This window comes from Theileria orientalis, chromosome 2, assembly GCF_000740895.1.
Source record: "Theileria orientalis strain Shintoku DNA, chromosome 2, complete genome".
NCBI classification, from domain to species: Eukaryota; Apicomplexa; class Aconoidasida; order Piroplasmida; family Theileriidae; genus Theileria; species Theileria orientalis.
The window spans coordinates 214,912-232,241 of record NC_025261.1 but is presented as its reverse complement, the minus strand read 5'-3'; the positions used below and the strand labels follow the sequence as shown (position 1 = coordinate 232,241).

Here is a 17,330-nt window from a genome sequence, read left to right as displayed (position 1 = left end):
TATCATAATGGTTCTTAATCGTGACTCTAAAGGTGACATGTAATCTAAAAATTAAAATAAATCTCAACAGAATCAGTTAATTTTAGTAAAAATGATTGAAACAAAATGTAAAAATCGGCCAAAGGGGAAAACTAGAGAGTCTGCCCTTGAGAAAACAAAATTATATTATAAATCAGATAAATTGAGATCGTCGAAGGGCTCGGAAGAGTCCGACAGCTCGTGCTGCGAAAGTATATCGAGCACAAGCACGTCATACACAGTAAATAACACTAACAACCAACATGGAAAGGAACAAAAAATATCAAAAAATATAAATAATAAAAGAAGAAATGAAGATTATGCGGTAGAGTTGAGTGGTGATTTGAATACAATATACGGAATTGTTAGAGACTTGTACGACCAAGAGATACTACCAACAATACACGAAATTAGAAGAAAACTAACTAAGTATGAAAACTTAGCAATAGACCCGCAAAACCTACTAAAAATGTGCTCAAAGGACAGCAGGTACGAGATCATCAAGCTGGACAGCACGACGAAAAACGCCAACGACATACAGAACCTGTGGGCAGTACTGATTAGGGACAGCCCATTCAAGGACTTCAGCTGCAATGTGGACGAGGAGCTGCTTCAACTGGTGTCGAACTACCTAATACTGATATCCTCCTACAGGTATAGCAACGTGAGGGAGTCAGAAGGGGGAGAGTGTGCAGTTAAGAGAACAGCCAGCATAACGGAGGACAACGAGGACAACCACGTCTGCGAAAAGGACGTCGTAAACGTGCCAGCGGAGGACATATTCAAGGTGGGCGGAAGGTACCTGTTCGCGGAGCACCTGAAGAACAACGGCCCGAGGAGATTAAGTAATCTGCCCTTGGGAAAAATCTTAAAAATCGTGCAGAGGCTGACTGAAATCGGAGTCCTGGTCTACAGAGGAAACTTCCTGGTGCCCGTCGTTAACTCGAAGTCGGCCTCAAACAAGTTCATACTTAACCTGACGAAGAGCTATAACCAGAACTGCCTGTCGAAGGTGAGGGAAAACTTTAAGAGCATGCTGAGCGGGGGCGCCAAGGTCGCAATGAGCTCAGTGCCGATCGTCTACAAGACGAGGTTCGGAGAGGACCTGAAATACGGGGAGATGGGCTACGAGAAGCTGTCAGACTTCATCAAGACCGAGATCCCGTGCTGCAGGATAGCGAGGAAGGCGAACCAGTACATCGTGTACTTGCCTGAGGACGACGAGGAGGAGGCCCAGGGGGCACCTGCTCAGAGTCCAGGCGGCCAGAGAATAGAGTCACAAGCGCGTTTAAACATGGCCCATACCACGCTCCTGTACCCCCTCAAAATAACAAGAATTAAGTATGCTTAACGCGTACATTCTGCTCAGGCGTGGTAGTCACATTAGTGCGGCTAAAGTCAGGAAATGGTGCCAGTTGAGATTTTTGGGCACACGCAGGGCCCCTTGGAAGTCATAAACTTCGAGTCCTAAAGGACAAATGTTATTCGGCACCGGATACCTTGTAGAATCCCACGTTCTCCTTACAGTTCAAATCCTATTTAACAGACGTTGACGACATAAACAGTACCTTTTGGACCATTGCAAAGGTGTCCTTTCCCTTTTTGCTGGAAAGCTGCTCATCGGCCTCCCCGGAGTACCCTTCCCAGTACACACGCTCTCCCACCTTAATGATGTGTCACAGTAAAACTAGTTGAACATACATACATACATAAGTATATACTGAAGTGTATGTGTAAGAGCATTTACATGTGTATGTATATGATAGTGTGTGATGAATAGCCTGAACGTATGACTTACGGGAGCATCCACTGGTGGTTCCAGAAGTTCCACGGAGCTTTTGTCTGAGTTTGATACGCAGAGCACCATCCCGTTTGACTCCTCGCCCCTCAGATTCTTTTTAGGTAAGTTTGCGAGAACGCACACCTTCTTATCCAGGATCTGATCGGGCATCAAAAAATCGACAAGCCCAGAGCAAATGCTCCTGACTTCTGAGCCGACATCAATTTTAAGACAGTATAGTCTAAACATTAGTTTAAAGTGTGGCAATTTCATACTTGTCAGCGTCTTCGTGTTTTCTGATAGATTTTACCAGTCCAACAACGACCTAAACTCAGTGAAAAGGTGAAAACGAACATTCAAGCGCGTAACGTCGTCGTAAGGACGAGTCTCAACGGGAGGTTTCTCAACCTTTGGCTTCTCCTTCTTTTCCTTCTTCTTTTCAGCTTTTTCTGAAGGGTGGTAAGCTGCTCTCGGTTTACCTTTTTTGGGCTCAGTCATCACCAATTTTTCCTAAAGAACATTATGCTATTCCACACATACGTCGAAAAGTTGTATCACTTTAAATTCCTCGAAACATGAAGCGAATTCTAAAGAGTGTGTAAGGGGCCAGTCATTTGCGAGTATGGTAAAATTAAGATTCGCACCTGGAAGGTGTTGCAAGTGATCAAACCACCTCATGAGATTTGGTACTTCCATACGCTCCTTTGACTTAGAACGAGACTGAAGTAAACTTGAGTACACGACTACTTACGGTCCAGTAGGTGACGGAAACGAATAATACTACGTCTGCCAACGAAATGGTAGGACCCGAAAAGAACGTCTCGTTCAACAAATAATTATCAAGCATCTAAGGAAGATGAAATTCGGGTAAAATACTCTGAGGGAATCAACATCTAACACGTTAAAACCGTGTTTAAAGCCGAAATCGACGAAGGAATCCATTGTAGCCTTTGAAATTTAGTTTAAAAGGGGAAATACCTTTAGTTCTGGATCAGTAGGGAGTAATAAAGAGCCGTGAGGAGATGATTTTAGTAGGCGCTCCAACATTAAGGGAAAATGTTTAACTGGTTCAGTTTCACCAGGTAACTTGAGAAATAATTCCTAATTAAAGGGAAATGTGTAAATTTATTAATAATTACCTCATCTTTGTTTGTACTTAAGGTAAGGGAAACATCGTTTAGGTTTAAATATTTCAAAAGTAATTTTACTATTTGGGATTCTTGAGAATCAGAATATACTACTAGCTCAATCATGATAAAATATATTTATTAAAAGATATCAGTGATTGATATACAATTTTATTCTAAATAAAAGTTATAAAATACTAAATTATTGCCATTAACGTGAACCGGAGATGGAATTTATTGGAATTTCCTTTTTAAATTTTTTTCGTAAAATAAAAGGAAAATATATGTATCTATAAGTGTGATTAATCGTAGGAAATACGATTAGGTAATCAGGGTGTAATTAAGGAATGTTAAGACACAAGATGTGTAAGAACGCGTACAGAGCACACAAATTTGATTTGAGTTATATTTATGAAAATAACTCAATAATAATAAAATATATAAACAACAAATATAAGTGTGTGTATTTTCCTAAAAGAAGGTTGGGGTGATGAACTCGGAAATGGGCAAAAAAGCTAACACAGAATTATCTTAGAAAGTATTTAAGAACAAGTACAAGGAAGGATCCAAAAAGATAATAAGTGATTAATATTTAAAATTTAAATCTTTAAAAAAAATTAAAGGTTTTATTAAATTTAAAAGCTCAAGAGACAAGAAAAAGATAATATTTAATAGTGAGGAAGAATTGCTAAAAATAATTTTATTTTAAATATTGGAAGCCTCGTGGACGTAGAATAAACATTGCTAAATCCATATAAGGGTTGTGTGTAAGCTAAAGAGTAGATTAGAGAATAAGAATTGGTATTTCTACCTATTCATTTGATCTCATATGCATGTTCGTGGGGGTTGTGTATATAGATTTAACAAAAACGCGGATTATCTCCCATATCAATATTATTGATTTTAGTTGAATATATTATTCCACATCTGTTAGGTGTAATAAAATCTCTTAGACATATAGAAACAATTTACGGATCTAAAATATCAAAAAGCAGAATCCTAATATAATAGAATATAGCTTTGAAAATAATTTAACGGTCCATAAAAAATAATTATAACAAAATGGCAGACTCTGATTCAAATAACCAATCAGCGTATGCAAACGGAAATGTTACAATGGAATCAAACTATGATGAAGTTGTAGATTCGTTTGATGCGCTGAAACTAAACGAAAATTTATTAAGAGGAATTTACTCATACGGTTTTGAAAGACCGTCGGCAATCCAGCAGCGCGGAATAAAGCCAATTATTGAAAATTATGACACAATTGGCCAAGCACAGTCTGGCACAGGAAAAACGGCAACATTTAGTATTGCAGCTCTTCAAATAATCAACTACGATCTTATGTCATGTCAAATATTAATCTTGGCACCGACAAGAGAGTTGGCACAGCAGATCCAGAAGGTAAGCTTGAATAAAGTAAACAAAAACGTAGGTGGTCCTGGCATTGGGAGACTACCTGAAGGTGCAATGCCATGCCTGTGTAGGAGGCACAGTAGTACGCGACGACGTACTCAAGTTGAAGGCAGGTGTACACATGGTTGTAGGAACACCAGGAAGAGTCTACGATATGATCGACAAAAAAGCTTTATTGACGGACAAAATGAAGTTGTTTATACTAGACGAGGCAGACGAGATGTTATCACGCGGATTTAAAGGACAAATACATGAAGGTACAAATACATACTAATTTACATAGTTCGTTAAATATTTGAAAATATTAGAGATTGATGGAACGAACGGATTCTTATTAGTCTATGTTGAATACCGTATTGTTTACTTTAGATTAAATTATTCAAGATTTGAAATTCTTAATTAATGTAAACCTCACCTTTTAAGAACGATTTGAGTTGCATTAGCAGCACATCAATTAGATACTATCATGAGTTAATCAATGTGTAGTCTTTAAAAAGTTGCCCCGGGATATCCAAGTAGCACTTTTCAGCGCAACAATGCCCAATGAAATATTGGAACTCACAACCAAATTCATGCGCTCACCAAAGAGGATACTAGTAAAAAAAGATGAGCTGACACTGGAAGGAATTAAACAGTTCTACGTATTGATAGAAAAGGACTACAAGTTTGACACACTCTGCGACCTCTACGAGTCAGTGACGATCACACAGGCGATCATATACTGCAACACGAGAAGGAAGGTGGACACGCTGACAGCAAAAATGCAGGAGAAGGACTTCACAGTCTCAAGTATGCACGGAGAAATGGGCCAGAAGGAAAGAGACCTCATCATGCGCGAGTTCAGATCAGGCTCCACACGTGTGCTGATCACGACAGACCTGTTAGCAAGAGGAATCGACGTACAGCAAGTGTCACTCGTGATCAACTACGACCTTCCTGTATCACCAGACAACTACATTCACAGGTACGTATAGCTCTAGTTGCCTGTACTAATAGTTGTAATGGCTATTTTCTGTCAATTATCGGCAACGATATCCTGTGAAATAAACAATATTACGGCACTGCTAATTTGATTGTAGGATTGGAAGATCTGGCAGGTTTGGAAGAAAGGGTGTCGCAATTAATTTTGTGACTCCTCAGGACATGGACGCCATGAAAAGCATTGAAAACTACTACAACACGCAAATCGAGGAAATGCCCGCAGACGTAAGTGGAAATTAATTAAAAATAAAAATTCTTAGATTGCCGAATATATGTAGAAATCAAATTGCCTTCCCAGTTCGAAGCGTCAATTGCTAATGTTATGAACATACTTTATAACGGTAGCTACAGGATCGGTAGTCGCAGAGTTTGTCGAAAACGATGACGCGCCTGAAAGTACGTGAAAAAATAGCTAGGTACCCGTCAGTAAACTTGCAAGCAGTCCTGAGAGTGGCAATGGAGTGACTAGTGGTGTCGTCATGGGTCATTTGCGAGACAACGGGTTCTGCGCCGTCAGAAAAGTACTGAGCTCCCTCGAGTTCGTCCTCGTACTCGTCGTCGCCAGCGTCTTCGGATGAGGCGGCAGTTTCAGGCCCGTGTGCAGGGTCATTGTGATGTTCCTTAACAGCTCCAGTCTCAGGCTCATTTAAATCCTCCAGTTTATCTATGTGTGTTGAGTTAAGTGTATGTATCTATTAGTGCGTGTATTTGTGTGTGTTGCTGAGTGAGTATGTGCGATGAGTTTATTGAGTGGAGTGTGAGTTAAGTATGTGGACTGACTAGCAGTTAGGTTATGTGTGTCGACTATTGACTAAGATAAGTGTTGACTATTGACTAGGATGAGTGTTGACTACTGACTAAGATAAGTGTTGACTACTGACTAAGATAAGTGTTGACTACTGACTAAGATGTGTAACTAGTAATTTAAGTAATGTGGGTTTACTGACTATTGACTAAGATGAGTGTCGACTATTGACTAAGATGTGTGTTAACTAGTAATTTAAGTTATGCGTAAATGAGCCTACCGGATTCTAAATCCTCCGGATGAACTTCTGGCTCCTCGTCAGGCTCGGGGTCGCCACCGGGATGACCGGAGCTGTGGTAGAGTTCAGGGTCTCCAGTGGAGTGGGTTTCGTCCCCAGGACTCTGCTGAGAATCGTCGCCCTGAGACGCCGGGTCCTCGGATGCTTTGGGGACATCCTCAGGAGCCTCCGCCTCAGAGCCCTCCTCATTTTCGTCGTCTTCGTCCTCACCGCTTTCGCTATCCTCAGCCTCAGAAATTTGATCGTCCTGGCGGTCGCCGCCCGCACCAGTTTCATCCGATGAACCATTCTCACTCGCAGGGACCTGCTCGTCCTGCTCACCCGCACTCTCAGAGCCTTGATCGTCCTGATCGTCCTCGTCTTCAGAAGAAGAGTCTTGGTCATCAGAAGAAGAGTCTTCGTCTTCATCTTCGTCCTCATCAGAAACAGAGTCAGTTTCACTACCACCATCTTTGTCTTCAGTAGGTGCGGATTCATTCTCGGATTGAAGTGAATGGTCCTGTGCACCCGAGTCTAGATCTGAGTGTTCTTCCTCAGGAGGGAGAGAGTCAAGGTCGGTTTTGGTATGAACGTTAGTATCATCCTGAGGACGGTCATCAGTCTCAGATAAACTGTTCCTCCGGCGAGACCCATACACAGCTGTCGTAGAGTCCGAGTGAGTGAACCTACGCCGTGAAGCTTCCCAAGGGTCTTTGGGACTGATAAAAAGGTGAAGATCTTGAGGAGGACCCGAGTGACGAAGCTCCAAAGGACCCAGCTGGCCACTGATGCCGGGCTTCCAGCCTGACCAGGGAGGACGCTCACTGATTCTAACACTCCTTATGGGTTGGTAAGGGACGCAAACGCCTTTTTTCATGGTGTATCCGTCTTGACAAACACAAACCGGAGGCAAAGGGCCTTCAATAACACAGTTTGAGTTAGGAGGACAGTCCATAGTGAGACAGGCGTCCTTTTCTATACAAAATGAGTAAAAAAAAGTAACATACCTAAGAAACACATGAAAGTTATGTAGAAGAAAGAGTCCTTGTAAGACTTTTTTAAGCCAGGCAAAAGCTTAGGGATGAAAGTGCAAGCCTCTCCATAGTCACACTCTTTCTTAACCTCGGAAGTGATGGCGGTACTTTGAGTACCTTTGACTTTGAGGTCGTGAACGTAAAAGGCAGAAGTAACGAACACAAACCTATTTGTACCGCACCGTAAAGAAGCGAGAGAGTTGTCCCGGAAGTACGAACTCATAACTAAAGAGTATAATGAGGAGGTTTAACGATTACTCGATCTGTCGTTTATCCCAGAGCTTTCCAATTCTGTACATTGTTGTTAGCGCAAATATCAAAGTGTTTATATAGCCTTGAAAGAATAGAAAGTTGTAAGAAGAAAATGATTAAACAATCTAACCTCTGCAAGTGTAGTAAATGGAAATCTCAACTTCTCCACTGCAACGGTAGTGTATCTCACAATTCTCACTGTTGTCACAAAGTTTAACGTATTTGTTTGTGGCAGAAACTACTCTTCCATTGCAAGTTTCAACCGCACTTAAGATTAATATAGACTGATTAGGGCAATTTATATCAAATGGGCTTTTCGTGGATATTACGTCTAAACTATGATGTGTTTACATGAACATTACTCTTGACTTTTGACTGTTTGAAGTACTTTACCTTGTCCCTGGAAACGCGATCTAAGTAATAAAATTAATGTTCATGTTGCTATTACCGGAATGAGAGAGGTGAAGGGATGCACAAAGCAGTACAATAAGGGCAAATGATGATATTTGCATCATGGCTAAAATTATAAGTTTTCACAAAATCAAATACGATTTATATTGGTTTATACATATATACGGCCAATTTATTTGACTGAAAAGTGTCACAATGATACATCGTGTCTAAATGAAGCGTAGACTTAAACACGTATCTCGGCTGATAAAGGAGTGTGCAGTACAGAAGATTAAATCTAATATAATGGAATAAACACAAATGCAAGGAAGAATTAAATGGTAGTAATAATAGAAGTAAGGCTCATGATGAACATAGGGTGACGAATACTAGCATATATTGACAATTATTATCTATGGAATGCCCTGGAATTCAAGAATAAATAAGAATAAAAAGTAAAGGAATCTGGATAATATGATAGATGGAAATTAATAAAATGAGTATAATTTATTCTATAGTCCGATATTTGACTAAATTGAAAGAAGTATTTGGTTAGATTTGTGTTTTAGCCAAATTGATTGTGCGAAGGTTAAAATAATAATGTGTATATTTAAATGAAGTAATAAAGAAGAATTGTATATAAATATGTAAATAAAGTTTGGTTTAAGGTGGAAAAATTAAAAATAAAACGTAGTTGTACAACAACTTATATTAGTAATAGTGTGGTGTCGTTTAAAACCAAAATTAATATTATAGATATACTCACCATGAATATCGCTTAAATGTATATATCAATTTTAAAATAAGAAATTGTTGTTGTTTTTAAAAATGTGGATTTAACAAAAATTAAAATAGCCAACTAATATTTATAATATAATGTAGATATAAAAGTGTAAATATTTTAAGAGGTATAACCTGTAACATTAATAAAAAAGTAAAAATGGATTCAATAATAGGTCCAATTCCATTTATGACCAGAATATACCTGTCGACGTCAGTGTTTTTAATGATATTGTGTTCACTGGACATAATAAGCCCATTAAACCTGTATATGAGTTGGACACTGGTATTTCAAGGAGAAGTGTGGCGAATAATCACGTGCTTCGTGTACTTCGGGTCTTTTGGAATGATTTTCTTCTGGAATATATACGTACTGTAAGTTCAGAGTAAAAATAAAAAGGAAATGTAGGATTCACTACTGCAGCTCACTGGAAAGTGTAACGATGCACAATAAGCCTGCAGACTTCCTATGGATGCTAATATGTAACGGAGCAATGCTACTGGTAAGAAAAGATAGAATGAATAGATGCATAGGCACTGGCACAAGTGTTCGGACACAGTATGTTCTACGGAGGAACAATGATTAACATTTTAACATACATTTGGGGAAGAAAAAATCCCTACAGTAGAGTAGGTATCATATTTTTATCGGTTCCAGCTCCATACCTACCATGGTAAGAAGATATTAGATAGGAAGAGTAAAAATGTGAAACATAAATAAAGAAAATAAATATATACTGATGATAATAAAGTAAAATTAGAGTAAATATCAATAAAAGTATATTACATTACATTAAAATTACATTTTATTACATTAAATTAAACGTAGGATATTGGCAATACTGTCATACATGGCCGACTATCTCCTTAACGAGAACCTATTGGGAATATTCGTAGGACACATCTACTACTTCTTCACAGACGTGTTCCCGAAAATGCCAATATCAGGAGGACGCCAAATATTCGCAACGCCAGAGTTCTTGTAAGTTAAAGTGAAAGTAACGAAGCTTCAGGAAGGTGCTATTAAATCAATACGGCTAATTTAATAAACGATGTATAAATACGTGGTTAAAGCAGAGTTGACGGCACGAGAGGGCTCAGGCCCTGGGAGTGTCTAAAATCCCCTTTATAGAGTCGTAAAGCAGCTCCTTGTTTACGACAGGGTCGTCAACGTTGCCAGTAATGTGAGAAAGAAGCTGCTCAATGGAGCTTAGCCTGCTCGAATAGTTAGAAACACGCCTAGTCTGATGGTAGTCGACGTCGCGACCCAAGTCAGTAGAAAAACCCTGATCCATGGACATCCCCCTGAGAATAATTAAGTCGTTTTGCAAGTCAGCATCGCCGAAAGTGCGGTGCTGGTTTATGAGAGGAGGAGAGTTTATGACAGAGTGAACAGTAGAAGTGTCGGACTCGACACGCTTCTTGGCGCCGCCGCGCTGATTAATAGCGTCAACAACAGTGATGTACTTGTTAGGAGGGATGTAAAGATTGTTGGTGAAAGGAAGCTTGTAGTGTTTAAGCATCCTGCGCTCAGAGTCGTCGTGAACGAAGGGACAAAAAATGTGCTTACACCCGCCCTTCAAGTGATGCTCACAAGAAATAGTCTTGTAAAACTGAGGATGGTACAAAATCTCATCCAGAGAGTGAGAGTAAATGCATTCGTTCCCGAAGGGACAATTCGACTTTATTGCCCTAAAATTCTGAGTGAAAACAATGTGTGAGCAGAAGAGGGGGATGTACCGAATGAAAGAAGTGTTCGAGAGGTACAAAGGGCACCTCCGAGTACAAACAGTGTTGTGGCTAAAAATACAGCGAGATTCCTTGAAGTTACACCGGCCCTTCACGAGATTGTTGCAAATCTTCGTGCGGAAGCACCTGAGCTCCTCGTCGTTCAACACCACGGACGACATTTCCAACAATATAGTGAGTGATCAAGAGACTTCCTTGCGCAGCCTGCGAGATTCCTCGGGTTCCCTTTCCAAGGAGGCGCTAAAGCAAAACGCTCTTTAGTTATCTGATTTACAGCAGCGCACAGGATTCTGCATAGGTTGCACTTTTGATGCAATGTGTAGGAAGGAATCCCGTGCATCAGAACCGGAAAAAATAGCAGTTTATTGCGTGCTTGATCCATTTTTATTTTCCAACGGGATTAGGAAGAGCCGTCCTTCCAGTCAGAATCACCCCGACTTACTCAGTATTCCAGAATCCACCAATGGTCCGTTGAATGAATTGTTTACAATGGTTCATTGATTTATATTATTTATAATTTAAATTGAGCATTGATGATGTGTGTTTACGAACTAAATACTTGAGTGGATGTCGTTTGTCAGTAAATCGACACTGTTTAGTGACACATAGCGTATTTTCATTGTTTATTTTGGGTAATTTATAAATAAAACGACGTTTTTGGTTGATTTGTGGCTATTTATCAACATATAGATCAACATTATTATCCCTGCTAACTATACTAACGATTACAGAATGAATGTGTACCTAATTTAAACCGTAAAGTGTACTTATGTGTTTATTGATGTTTTATCGACTGTTCTAGGAGAGTAAAGTTGATCTGAGCTCGATCTTATAGTAACTTGTTCATATACAACGTACTATATATGCTTATGTGTGTATATACATTGTGTAAAGTGTGTATAGTACCAATTATACCATACATGTGTATATAAACGTGCCAATAACATTGGTAAACTAAAACGCTGAACCCTGTGATTTGCCTAGTGGGTTATTAAAGCCCAGAGTACAACTGCGAATGCTGTACAGTGGGCACTGTTGAATGTGTAGTCGACCATATAGTGAGACTTAGCTGACCCCAGCGCGCTCACAGGCTGGAACCACTCAACTCGCAAACACATACACACTGGGACAGTGTTTTGGGTGTAAAAACAACGTTGCAGAGCAGTGTGGATAAGAACACGTGAGATAAAAAGAAAATAACAGTAGTATTGTAGCGGCATTAAGTAAATAAATTATCAAAAGCTTGTAGATTTTTCAGTTACAGTACGTTCATAGCAAAGAGTCAAATATTTTATTACCAAGTTTGTTCCAACACATTCAGGTTGTAGAGCCGATCCAGATCCCGAGGCGCAATCCAGAAAGTGGCAATATGGTAACGATTAGCATACACGGGCAAAAGCGAAAAGGGAGTTTGGGCATTACGGGTTAGGTGCCATGTTAGTAGCTTCAACTTTAGGAGCTTCGGCGCTCTCGGCGACCACGAGGGCCGGAGCCTCGGGCGCATCCTGAGCGGGCGCGGAGTCGGTCTCCTGGGTCTTCCAGGAGGGCACCACCTCGTCGTCGAGGCCCTCGACCTCGTTCCTGTTGTTGGCCATGAAGAAGTTCAGACTCGACTGGTTGGCCAGGTCGTAGTCAACGATCTGCTTCATCCTCTCGGAGTGCCAGTGCTGCCTGTTGTGGTCGTCGAGGCAGACCTTGCAGTACTCGGAGAGCAGCCTGATCAGCTTCGACTTGAAGTGCAAAAACACCACATTGTTTTCGTGCACAAACTCCTGCTTGCTTATCGAGGGAACGAGCCAGCTGGGGACGCTGATCACTGCGGTCAGGGCGAAGCTGTAAAGGTGGCCCTTGAACAGGCTCGGCTTGGGTGGCAGCGTTGCGCTCTCCAGGTCGTCCAGGGCTGCCGGGAAACAGCCTTCGAGCCTCCTGATCAGCCTGCCCTTGTAGTAGAGCAGCACTCCGGCCTCCGCGACGCGGCTTGCCGCCGAGAAGTTCGAGGAAAGGGACTCTGAGCTTCCGTTCCTCAGGGCGTCCAGCGACTCCGAGCTCAGGTTTGGCACTGAGGCCACGATGTTCGCTGCTGCTGTGGCTGCTCTGTTCTCCGAGGACGAGCGGCTTCTGCTGCTCTTTCCCTTGCGTGAGCGCGAAGGACTTGACGTCACTGGCGTCGAGGCTTCGGCTGGCAGCGAGCCTGAGACTACAGACGACCCCGTGGGACTCACTGAGCCGCGCGACGCGGGTGACTGGGTCAGCGTCACGTCGAAGCTGCTCGGGCACGACGTGGCCGGGTCGTTCAGGAAACCTATGAGTGCGAAGCAGCCCTGCGCGTGGTCCTCCGGGCTGAAAAGGAACGGCAGCTGAACTGCCTTGTGCAACTTCGCCTTCAGAAACGAGTAGAGCGTCTCTCCGCCCGACATTGATCGCGCTATCGGCGAGACTCCGCAGTATCCGCAGGCGTTCTTGCCGCACGAGTAGTTGTCCATTCCAAAGCCCGAGTTCACCGCGTACCGGTACACGTGATTGTGGAGGTCGTGGCTCTCCAGCGAAGGCGCGCTTCTCGAGTCGAATCCTTGCGAGGCCCCCTGCGTGGACGAGTCATTGTCCTGCCTTTCCGAGTTCGTGTCCCTCGATGCTTCCTCTGAGGACAGCGTGTGATGCTTCTTCAGCGGCTCATCCGAGTCGCTGGCCAGAGAATCGCGTGGACGCTTATTGTTTTCGTCGTAGAGCGGCGAGCCCGTGATAGTGGTCCTTCCGTCGTCCAGCTGGAGGCTCTTCTTTCCCTCGAAGCTGTAGCCGTGGATTGGGTTCGGCTTCAGCAGCACGTCCTGGACTGTGTATGAGCACGAGGAGTGCAGGTGCAGCCAGTACAGGTACACTGGGAGGCAGTAGTCCATCGAGTGCTTCGGGTCCTTCCACAGCGGGAACTGGTCGTACCATCCTCCCTGGTAGCCCATCAGTTTCCTAAACTTAATTTTCTCCTTTTCCGAAGCTTCATCTTCCGCCTTCTCCGTCTTTACCATGTGCTCGCCTGTCTGCTCCTCCTTCGTGCACGGGTCAGATGGTGCGTGTGTGCAGCCTGCGTGCTTGTCTGCGCCTTCTCTCGCCGACGATTCTCGGGCCGACTTTGCCAGATCGCCGTTGAGCCTCGCGTCCCCGTTAAGCATGTTCGGCGTCAAGCCCGGGTCTTGCAGCGAGAGGTGGAATGCTGTCGAGTGGTTCGGGCTCGAGCTCATGAGCGTTCCGTCCTCCAGGACCAGCGTGTCCAGGTCGTCTCTCAGGCGCCAGAAGAGGAACCTCGTGCCTGGGTTCGTTCCCAGCACGTTGATCTGCTCCGCCAGCAGCGCTGCTGTGCTGAACGGCGAGTAGCTCATGAGGAGCCTCTGGTGGTGTCTCTGGTCCAGGTAGCACGGTCCGTCTCTGTTTATCAGCTCCTTGCTTGGCAGCTTCCACATGCACATTGGCGCCGCCATTTCTCTCGACTCGCACTGGCACATGAGCTCCAGTGAGAGCATTCCTATTCCTATTGAATCGTGCGTTCTCGACATCACCGTCACGCTGTTTCCCAGTCTTCCGTAGGACATTTTGAAGCCGAGGCCGTACTCCTCCTTGTTGCATCCTGCTTCCAGCTCCTCGTTTGTTGTATATGTGTTGTAGCTCCTTCCGAACAGCTTCAGGAGTCTGTTCATCGTGTTGTAGTCCAATCCGCTTCCGTCGTCCTGCACTGACAGCATGAGCTCCTCTCCGTTGGGCGACATTTCAAACTTGATTGACACGTTACTGCTGCTCACGCCCTCCTTGAGCGAGTTGTCCACCAGGTGCGCCAGTGCTCCGAAGACCCACTTCTGCACCGTGCACATTCCCCAGAGCAGCGAGGGCGAGTGCGACTCTCTGTAGTACCACGGCGGGTACATTCTCAGGTCCATCTTGTTCGTTCCGCTACTCGTTTCCGGCGAGAGCAGCGAGTTTTTGAAGAACAGGTCCTCTCCCGTCAGCGAGAGCACCCACGAGTCCGATAGTATCTGCTTCTTGTGGAACCCTCCGTGGAAGAATATGCAGGGCACTGAGGGCTTCGTTCCCGGGAAGAGGATGTTCTTCTTCTCAAAGAAGCAGGCCACGTGCATCTGTCTCGGCTCAAACGGCTCTCCTATGTAATTCCTCGGGTAGTTCGGCTTCAGCGAGTACCACCTCTTCTGGCTGAAGAAGTAGAAGTACAGCTTATCGCTCGCTATGACCATTTTCTTGTTTCCTTGCGAGTAGGTCAAGCCTCCCGTCAGGAACATCAGTCTTTCTATCGTCCTCGGCGCTCCCGTGTTCATCTCCTTGCACCTTTGTGCTATGAATATGCTGCTGTAGTGTGACCTAGGCCCTATGTTCCCTTCGTAGTAGTCTTGCAGCCACATTCCTGCTATTTTTTCGTTTCTCTTCGACTCAGATGTGCTATTTTCGTGATTTTCTCCTGATTCCTCTCTTGCTGCGTCAAAGTTTGTGATGTGGAACATCCACAGGTCGTCCAGCAGCACGCGTTCTGTGCGATCGACGTATCCGCTTGGCGAACTCGACTCTCCTCCGAAGACGCATATTGTTTCGTCGTCTGCCCAGAGTGGAGAGACTCCGAACCTTGGGCACGGCTTATTGTCTCCCGTTTCCACTGAGATCCAGTAGTCTTTGGACACGTTATATGCCCACATGTCATTCAAGCACTGGAACTGGTGTCGCGTTCCCGTCTTCCCTCCGAACACGAACAGGTAGACCACTGTGTTATAGACTGGGGTGGTCGGTGCTCCGTTCGTTGAATCCTTATTTTGACCTTCGCTCGACCCGGGGTTTCCATTCCTCAGGTCAAACCTCGGCGGGTAAATCAGTGCTGAGTGTTCGTTTCTTGGCGTCGGCAGTGGGCCGCTAGGGTTCCTTTTGCTCCAGCGTCTCTTCTCGAGGTCCAACAGGTACACTTCGTTGAAGAAGACTTCCCCGTTGAACCCTCCGAAAAGCACTATTGCGTGTGTCTGGTGCAGCACTGTCACGTTGCACGAGTTTCCTTCTCTGTGTGTCGGCACCTCTCCGCTGAGCATTATCTGCTTACTGCTGAAGTCCATGAGGTTGACGACGTGGGCTCTCGACAGGTTGAAGCCCTGGTTTCTCCCGTTGCTTCCTCCGAGTATGTACGCTCTGATGCCGATGCACGTCAGGCTGTGTCCGTAGAGCGGCCCTGTGGTCAGCGACCTTCTGATCGGGAGCCAGCAGGCCTTCTGCAGAAGCACTCCTGCTGAGGCTGTCCTCATGCTTGAGGATCTCGTTAGTTCGCACTTTTTACTGAGGTTCCTTCTTATTGATCTCAGTATTTCGTCCTTGTTTGCTGTGCTTTCACCGTTTGTGCTATTGGGAGTTTTGTAATTCCTCGTCAGGTTGAAGGCCGATTCAATTTTCATCAGGCCGTCCTGATCTGGCAGTGGCGACCTGTCTGGGTCTGCTTCGAGCTGCTTTATCACTGCGTGGAGTCTATCATGTCCAACTACCGCTCCTATATACGAATACACCTTGGAGTGTTCAAATTTATTTGCCAAGAACTCCGTTACTATATCTCTGATGCACTGTCGTTGCGACGGCGTGGTCATTGAATAGCTTGCCAGGACCTCCAGCAGGTTAAACAGTGTTGGTCTGGAGGTCTTGGGAGCGGCAGGTTCACCATCGTTGGCAGCCGTCTTGTTTTTATCAGCCATAATAACATAAAATGTTACCTAGTGCTGATTTTGCTTACGATTCTTGAGTATGATGAATAATTAAAATTTTACGGTTGAAAAAAGTATCGAATTAGTATTTTGAGATGTGAACGATAAATGAGAAGATTTAACCGAATAGTTAAATGGAAAATGTCTATAATTCGATAAAAATCGAGATCCTCTTTAAATCAATTACAAGATGTTAGTCTCTAAAAAAAATTATTAACAGATAACTAGGGACCGAGTAAACAAGATAGTAAATGTACACACAACCCATCAAGAATTATTACACACCAAAAATTAAAATGTTGCAAATTTCATCTGTGATTAGAAAATATGCTTACGCGAATAAAAGAGAAGTACAGGAAATAGTGTTAGGATGTGTCAAAGAACACAAGACACAATAAAGAGAATAAAGTGGAAAATCAGGGTAGGTGTAATTAGAAAAAATTCTTGATGAGACAAAATGGCGACTTGAATAAAATACTCTAATTAGTTATGGTAGAAGTAATATATACAACGTTAAATAGAAGCTTACCAAAAAGGGGATGGGCTTACGAATGTTAGGAAATGTGTTAGTGAGAATCGCTTCCTGTAACTGCACATTAGCCAGCCATACCAATAATATAATACATAATAATTGATTTACGGGCGAGAGTGGTAATTTATTCTGAGCCTTGCACAGACAGAACCCCACGGCTCGACCACCACCATTGCACTATCTAAGCACTTGATCTATTTTTTTTACAGGTGTGTATGGTTTAAAATTAGTGCCTTCTTTGAAATCTTCAGACGATCTTCCAGAAGAACACCAAATTCGGGATTAAAACAGTTCTATATAGCCTTAAAAACGCCGTTTTTTTTTTATCGAAACATCAGAACAGTTTTTTTCCCTCCTCTTAATAAGTTTATATTATTTTGCCTGTATTGGTTTCTATTCTTATTAAGCCCTATAGAATTGATTTTATCTTTATTCTGAAGCCTTGCACATCCCCGTTTTTCTTTCCTTCCCTTATGTCTGCTTCCGCCAGGATTTTTACACATAAAGACCTTAGTTGATTTAG

The 17,330-nt window shown here is 43.3% G+C and overlaps 10 protein-coding genes across 10 annotated transcripts; 4 read left to right on the top strand and 6 right to left on the bottom strand.

Moving 5' to 3' along the window:
- Positions 1-91: 91 nt before the first annotated feature.
- Positions 92-1,369, top strand: TOT_020000113 (conserved hypothetical protein; the record flags this gene model as incomplete). The annotated part of the gene is made up of 1 exon (XM_009691848.1): positions 92-1,369. The coding sequence occupies one exon, from the start codon at positions 92-94 to the stop codon at positions 1,367-1,369; it is 1,278 nt and encodes a 425-aa protein (XP_009690143.1).
- A 130-nt stretch (positions 1,370-1,499) lies between these two features.
- On the bottom strand, positions 1,500-3,051 carry TOT_020000112 (methionine-tRNA ligase; the record flags this gene model as incomplete). Its single annotated transcript, XM_009691847.1, has 11 exons — positions 1,500-1,553; positions 1,587-1,682; positions 1,817-2,039; positions 2,074-2,123; positions 2,153-2,308; positions 2,339-2,385; positions 2,443-2,518; positions 2,550-2,645; positions 2,675-2,746; positions 2,777-2,899; positions 2,938-3,051. The coding sequence occupies 11 exons, from the start codon at positions 3,049-3,051 to the stop codon at positions 1,500-1,502; spliced, it is 1,107 nt and encodes a 368-aa protein (XP_009690142.1).
- Positions 3,052-3,987: 936 nt separating this feature from the next.
- On the top strand, positions 3,988-5,562 carry TOT_020000111 (eukaryotic translation initiation factor 4a; the record flags this gene model as incomplete). Its single annotated transcript, XM_009691846.1, has 4 exons — positions 3,988-4,329; positions 4,361-4,598; positions 4,828-5,305; positions 5,421-5,562. 4 exons carry the CDS (start codon positions 3,988-3,990, stop codon positions 5,560-5,562), a joined length of 1,200 nt encoding a protein of 399 aa, XP_009690141.1.
- An 80-nt stretch (positions 5,563-5,642) lies between these two features.
- Positions 5,643-7,601, bottom strand: TOT_020000110 (uncharacterized protein; the record flags this gene model as incomplete). Its single annotated transcript, XM_009691845.1, has 3 exons — positions 5,643-5,986; positions 6,348-7,319; positions 7,352-7,601. The coding sequence occupies 3 exons, from the start codon at positions 7,599-7,601 to the stop codon at positions 5,643-5,645; spliced, it is 1,566 nt and encodes a 521-aa protein (XP_009690140.1).
- Positions 7,602-8,960: 1,359 nt separating this feature from the next.
- Positions 8,961-9,841, top strand: TOT_020000109 (uncharacterized protein; the record flags this gene model as incomplete). Its single annotated transcript, XM_009691844.1, has 5 exons — positions 8,961-9,175; positions 9,210-9,303; positions 9,335-9,474; positions 9,630-9,782; positions 9,814-9,841. 5 exons carry the CDS (start codon positions 8,961-8,963, stop codon positions 9,839-9,841), a joined length of 630 nt encoding a protein of 209 aa, XP_009690139.1.
- A 56-nt stretch (positions 9,842-9,897) lies between these two features.
- On the bottom strand, positions 9,898-10,710 carry TOT_020000108 (uncharacterized protein; the record flags this gene model as incomplete). The annotated part of the gene is made up of 1 exon (XM_009691843.1): positions 9,898-10,710. The coding sequence occupies one exon, from the start codon at positions 10,708-10,710 to the stop codon at positions 9,898-9,900; it is 813 nt and encodes a 270-aa protein (XP_009690138.1).
- Positions 10,711-10,864: 154 nt separating this feature from the next.
- Positions 10,865-11,285, top strand: TOT_020000107 (hypothetical protein; the record flags this gene model as incomplete). Its single annotated transcript, XM_009691842.1, has 2 exons — positions 10,865-11,019; positions 11,240-11,285. 2 exons carry the CDS (start codon positions 10,865-10,867, stop codon positions 11,283-11,285), a joined length of 201 nt encoding a protein of 66 aa, XP_009690137.1.
- Positions 11,286-11,316: 31 nt separating this feature from the next.
- Positions 11,317-11,769, bottom strand: TOT_020000106 (hypothetical protein; the record flags this gene model as incomplete). The annotated part of the gene is made up of 2 exons (XM_009691841.1): positions 11,317-11,406; positions 11,560-11,769. The coding sequence occupies 2 exons, from the start codon at positions 11,767-11,769 to the stop codon at positions 11,317-11,319; spliced, it is 300 nt and encodes a 99-aa protein (XP_009690136.1).
- Positions 11,770-11,967: 198 nt separating this feature from the next.
- TOT_020000105 (uncharacterized protein) lies at positions 11,968-16,266 on the bottom strand (the record flags this gene model as incomplete). The annotated part of the gene is made up of 1 exon (XM_009691840.1): positions 11,968-16,266. The coding sequence occupies one exon, from the start codon at positions 16,264-16,266 to the stop codon at positions 11,968-11,970; it is 4,299 nt and encodes a 1,432-aa protein (XP_009690135.1).
- A 440-nt stretch (positions 16,267-16,706) lies between these two features.
- On the bottom strand, positions 16,707-17,310 carry TOT_020000104 (hypothetical protein; the record flags this gene model as incomplete). The annotated part of the gene is made up of 3 exons (XM_009691839.1): positions 16,707-16,754; positions 16,805-16,984; positions 17,149-17,310. The coding sequence occupies 3 exons, from the start codon at positions 17,308-17,310 to the stop codon at positions 16,707-16,709; spliced, it is 390 nt and encodes a 129-aa protein (XP_009690134.1).
- Between the last annotated feature and the right edge of the window lie 20 nt (positions 17,311-17,330).